Raw genomic sequence first — 6,238 nt, 5'->3', positions numbered from 1 at the left:
CTTGTCTGCTAGCCGGGCGTCATGGGTTGGTGGACGTTAAAGTGGACATCTTGTCTGCTAGCCAGGCGTCATGGGTTGGTGGATGTTAAAGTGGACATCTTGTCTGCTAGCCGGGCATCATGGGTTGGTGGATGTTAAAGTGGACATCTTGTCTGCTAGCCCGGCGTCATGGGTTGGTGGATGTTAAAGTGGAGATCTTGTCTGCTAGCCGGGCGTCATGGGTTGGTGGATGTTAAAGTGGACATCTTGTCTGCTAGCCGGGCGTCATGGGTTGGTGGGCGTTAAAGTGGACATCTTGTCTGCTAGCCAGGCGTCATGGGTTGGTGGATGTTAAACATTCCACTGTGTCCTTCGCTCAGAGTAGGCGAGTTATCGCCGGCACCCTGAACAAATGGTGTCTTAAATTACCTTTGTCGATAAACTGCTGCTGTCGCGCCTCTCCGAGTGCACACGTCACGTGGTATTCAAGATGTCCGTCCTCCTCGGTGCCCAATCGAACATTTACATTGTTTCAATCTGTCGTTTGCAGATCAAGGCTCCATGCGGACGTCTTCCTTCATTGAACGGATTGATTTTCCTATTTAATAGCCGGCGAGGCCGGTGTTGTAAATGAACGCGTATTATGTTGAAATGCCAGATTTTGCTGGATCTTTGAGAATTTCGAGGCTTTGACGCACCAAATCGCTCCATGGAGGCCGCCATCTTGCGGATGCGGAAGTATGTATAAACAATTGCGAAAAAGTTCAATAGTCTTCGCCTGCTCATGGCGGCTTTGCAGTAGGGTCATATTATCAATCATGTTTTGTTGTTGTTATTTAGAGTTTCGCTCTCCGTCATTTCCAAAGAAGATAGAAATCTATAAAACAACAACAACTAGTTTTCCCCGCCCCCTTCGTGCAGAAATGCGGAAAGTGTCTTTCGGTTCCGTGTTCTGTGGGTTTTAACTTTTAATCGCCACCATCGAGTACTTCAGGTTCCGCGTCTTGTGAATTTCGTCCTTATTTCTACACATCGACGCCACTTCATGGCGAATACGTCTCATCTTTTTGTTTAACCAACCCGGAGGATGGACAATCCCGGAGGTTTATCAAAACGAGCCGTGCTGGTGCTGCTCACTTTGATCTGCTTTACAGGTACATTTACGGCTTTACGAGTACTAGTATTAGTACATTTACGGCTTTACTAGTATTAGTACGTTTACGGCTTTACGAGTACTAGTATTAGTACATTTACGGCTTTACGAGTACTAGTATTAGTACATTTACGGCTTTACGAGTACTAGTATTAGTACATTTACGGCTTTACTAGTACTAGTATTAGTACATTTACGGCTTTACTAGTACTAGTATTAGTACGTTTACGGCTTTACGAGTACTAGTATTAGTACATTTACGGCTTTACTAGTACTAGTATTAGTACGTTTACGGTTTCACTAGTATTAGTACGTTTACGGCTTTACGAGTACTACTATTAGTACGTTTACGGCTTTACTAGTATTACTATTAGTACATTTACGGCTTTACTAGTACTAGTATTAGTACGTTTACGGCTTTACGAGTACTAGTATTAGTACATTTACGGCTTTACTAGTATTACTATTAGTACATTTACGGCTTTACTAGTACTAGTATTAGTACGTTTACGGCTTTACGAGTACTAGTATTAGTACATTTACGGCTTTACTAGTACTAGTATTAGTACATTTACGGCTTAACTTGTACTAGTATTAGTACATTTACGGCTTTACTGGTATTAGTACATTTACGGCTTTACTGGTATTAGTACATGTACGGCTTTACTCGTACTAGTACTTGTATTAGTATATGTACGGCTTTACTAGTACTAGTATTAGTACATTCACGGCTTTACTAGTACTACTATATTTACAGGTTTACTAGCACTTGTATGGGTACATTTACGGCTTTACTCGTATTGGTCTTAGTACATTTACAGGTTTACTAGTATTAGTACATTTACAGCTTTACTAGTATTAGTACATTTACGGCTTTACTAGTGTTAGTACATGTACGGCTTTACTAGTATTAGTCTTAGTACACGTACGGCTTTACTAGTATTAGTCTTAGTACATGTACGGCTTTACTAGTATTAGTCCTGGTACATGTACGGCTTTACTAGTATTAGTACATTTACGGCTTTACTAGTATTAGTACATTTACGGCTTTACTAGTGTTAGTACATGTACGGCTTTACTAGTATTAGTCTTAGTACATGTACGGCTTTACTAGTATTAGTCTTGGTACATGTACGGCTTTACTAGTATTAGTACATGTATGGCTTTACTAGTATTAGTCTTAGTACATGTACGGCTTTACTAGTATTAGTACATTTACGGCTTTACTAGTGCTGGTATTAGTACATTTACGGCTTTACTAGTATTAGTACATTTACGGCTTTACTAGTATTAGTACATTTACAGCTTTACTAGTATTAGTACATTTACGGCTTTACTAGTGTTAGTACATGTACGGCTTTACTAGTATTAGTCTTAGTACACGTACGGCTTTACTAGTATTAGTCTTAGTACATGTACGGCTTTACTAGTATTAGTCTTGGTACATGTACGGCTTTACTAGTATTAGTACATGTATGGCTTTACTAGTATTAGTCTTAGTACATGTACGGCTTTACTAGTATTAGTACATTTACGGCTTTACTAGTGCTGGTATTAGTACATTTACGGCTTTACTAGTATTAGTCTTAGTACATGTACGGCTTTACTAGTATTAGTCTTAGTACATGTACGGCTTTACTAGTATTAGTCTTAGTACATGTACGGCTTTACTAGTATTAGTCTTAGTACATGTACGGCTTTACTAGTATTAGTACATTTACGGCTTTACTAGTGCTGGTATTAGTACATGTACGGGTTTACTAGTATTAGTACATGTATAGTACGGCTTTACTAGTATTAGTACATGTACGGCTTTACAGGCCCCACAGGTAGAGGTATGACTTTCTTGGTTTGCATGTACAGATTTTATTTTCAGGTACTGCACCACAATATGTGCGGTGCAGTGCTAAGGCTGCTGTTGCTCGGCTGGGGCGTAACTGGCAAGATCTGGTTTGATGCTGAAAACCCGCGAATCCGATCTACAGGTTCTCGTATCGTCAAAACCGTATAGGACGGAATACACAAAAGTTCACATTTCACACACTCTGAAACAGACGCTCCGACACACCGACACACACACACCGACACACACACACCGACACACACACGCCGACACACACACGCCGACACACACACGCCGACACACACACGCCGACACACACACGCCGACACACACACGCCGACACACACACGCCGACACACACACGCCGACACACACACGCCGACACACACACGCCGACACACACACGCCGACACACACACGCCGACACACACACGCCGACACACACACGCCGACACACACACGCCGACACACACACGCCGACACACACACGCCGACACACACACACGCTGCGACGCACACGCGGACTGGCACATGAAAATTTCTACTCCCGCAGGACTTCTGAAGGGTCTTTTAAACTCTTGCCTTGTTTTTCCTAGCACGGTCGATATTGTTTGTCCGATATTGTCGATATCCGAGCTCTGCCACCGAAGGTGGATGACGGTTATGTTTTCACCCCTGTCTGTCTGTAAACAAGATATTTCAAAAAGTTGTGGACGGATTCGGACAAAATTTGGCAGAGATGTAGTGCATGTGAAAACGACGAAATGATTAGATTTTGGTGAAGATCTGGATCCGGATTCGGCTACTAGAATTTATTAAGTGATTCTTCAGCACTGAGAGATCGGGCAAAAAACGGTACATAGCAGGATATCTCAAAAAGTTATCGATGGATGTGGAAGAAACATGGTGGACGAGTTGGTTTGGTGATTAGGACAAGCCGATTCGATTTTGGTGCAGGTCCGAATCCAGATCCGGCCTATCAGTGGATAGAAAACATAAACTGTTGAGCCTGGTGGAGGTGTGCGCTCTTCCTAAGTGCCGGCCAAGTTTTGTCTGAATCCTGATATTCCCCAACGCCGAGAGCGCGAGCGATACATTTTATTCGAGATGGTAGCATATTTTGTCCGAGTACTGCTGAACTGGAGGTTTTTGGAAGGGTGAACAAGGCGATTTGTGTAAACTAGGGCATTGCCCGTACTATATCTATATCTAAAATTATATCCCCCCCCTCTATTTACATGAAATGGTTTGGTCCAAAGCGAACGGCTTGCGAGTACGGTGACAATCCCCCCCCTCTATTTACATGCAATGGTTTGGTCCAAAGCGAACGGCTTCCGGAGTTTGGTAAAGAAATCGCCATCGCGTGCACAAACGCGCAGGAAAGCGAATGAATCGCAAATTCGGTTTTATTAGTTTTAAAACATAGTTTAACGCCAACATAGTTTGCAAACGTGAAATAAATGAATACGCTCTCAAATGTGCCATCCGAGGCAGAGTGTGTCCTCCACGTTCGGCACACGCGATCGTTCGCTGCTCTCTGATTGGTTGAATCGTTTTTTGGACATAGCTCGGTAAGTAATTGTCCGATTAATATGAAACCTTGAAAAGGCACATCCTCGGGTCCCCAGCAATATACCTGGCAAGTTTCAAGTATATCGGACCCGTGGTTGTCGAGAAACAGCGGTCACAGACAAACAGACGTACAAACGTACAGACGTACAAACGTACAGAGATTACTGGAATTATAGATAGATACATTGTTCAAGTATATAATTAAATTGAAATGAAATAAAGATTGCAGAGAAAAAACGTTTTCAGAAGTTTACCGCCGTTCATGCACTTTTTTCTTTTCTTTTTTCGTCGCCTTATTTAACACGACGTGCCTGTTGTTTGTGTCCTTTATATGACGTCCATAAAAACAATACGTTTCCCATATGGAATGATTTTCAATTCTGTTCGATGGACAGGCACAGTAAAAAATGAAAAAATCACTCACTCCGCGCACATGCGCAATTGGGACGAGATTCATACGTTACCATATTCAGAGCCAAAGTATTGCGAACCCGCATGTTTGTGCTCCAATTTGTGTTCAAAATGTAGGATTCACCCAAAATTGAGTAGGCCTTCGATCAAAATCTGCAGTGTCACTGAGTGATGCAGTTTGCTTAACCGTGCTTTCTGCTTCCCTTGTGGGGTCAAACCGCTTTCGGTTCCAACCGACCATTTTGCCATTGCTTCCACATTGACACGTATGCATCGTGTACTATACAACGCATTGTGTACCATACAATGCTGCGATTACATTGTGACATTACAGTGCACGTGGTAGAGTGCCGACTTCAGTGTGCCACCCCACAGTGGTATACTTGTGATACCATCTTGGCCATAATCTCTCGACGCCAATCGGCCGTTACATTCCCAGGTTAGAGCCGACACTTCCATGATGGTCATACGGTGCACACCAGGGTGAGTCCAGGTGTTGGCACAGGGTTCTCCCAAATCTCTTTTCAATGACATCTTGCATAAAGTATTTTGAAATTGTGCAAATATCTTTTGTTTCTGTCTATCTTTCATGGCTCACAAATTGACTATCGGGCGATCGTAACTTATTTGGAGATCGGGCATAATGACAGTGTTCAATGACAGTGACGGTGTTCACATAAAAACTGTTAGGTATTTAGTCATTCCTATCGATTTCAGTTCTAACTGAGACTGTTTGATCGAGCTTTTTTTATTATTTTTTTTGTATACAAGATCGAGGCTCGTGTAAGAGCTAACATTAATCACATAAAAATAAACATATGTCACCCACAGGGTGAACCGTATCTTGCCAAAATGTGAAAATTCCGTTTTTTCTTTATGACGTCATCAAATGACGTCATAGCGTCAAACTGTTTACAGATCTGGGAAGCACTCATCAAGGGCATTCATATGAGGTATTACTCGATATGGTACCTACGATTTCAAAATTTGACCTTGGGGTCAATAATTTTCGACCTCCAGCGCTAACCATGAAGGTCAAGGCCGATCGCCACCAAAAACTAATCAGCTGAGCGCCGGACCATATACTAGATTCCCATGAAGTTTGGAGACGATCCGATCAAAGTTACTCAAAAAATTAGTGTTTCGTCGACCTCCATGATTGACCACAAAGTGACCTTGACCTTTGACCTTGACCTTCAAAATTTTGTGTGCTGAAGGGTATCTCTATAGGACTCTGATATGCGAAGTTACAGGAGTTTCCAATAATAACTGTGGTCTAC

At 42.4% G+C, this 6,238-nt stretch overlaps 1 protein-coding gene across 2 annotated transcripts in view; it reads left to right on the top strand.

Moving 5' to 3' along the window:
- The first annotated feature begins 885 nt into the window (after positions 1–885).
- The window catches only part of LOC137421360 (uncharacterized), a 56,222-nt gene continuing 50,869 nt past the window's right edge, over positions 886–6,238 (top strand). The window contains exon 1 of one of the 2 annotated variants that reach the window (XM_068107344.2): positions 886–1,133. In XM_068107344.2, coding sequence (XP_067963445.2) covers positions 1,067–1,133 — 67 coding nt within the window. In that variant the 5' untranslated portion in view covers positions 886–1,066. The remainder of the gene's footprint in view (positions 1,134–6,238) is intronic. The other variant, XM_078771505.1, reaches the window with a different exon arrangement.

This window comes from Myxine glutinosa, chromosome 2 (assembly GCF_964187855.1).
Source record: "Myxine glutinosa chromosome 2, kmMyxGlut1.1, whole genome shotgun sequence".
Lineage (NCBI taxonomy): Eukaryota > Metazoa > Chordata > Myxini > Myxiniformes > Myxinidae > Myxine > Myxine glutinosa.
Note: the sequence above shows the minus strand (reverse complement) of the source record. Positions and strands in the feature narration are given on the sequence as shown.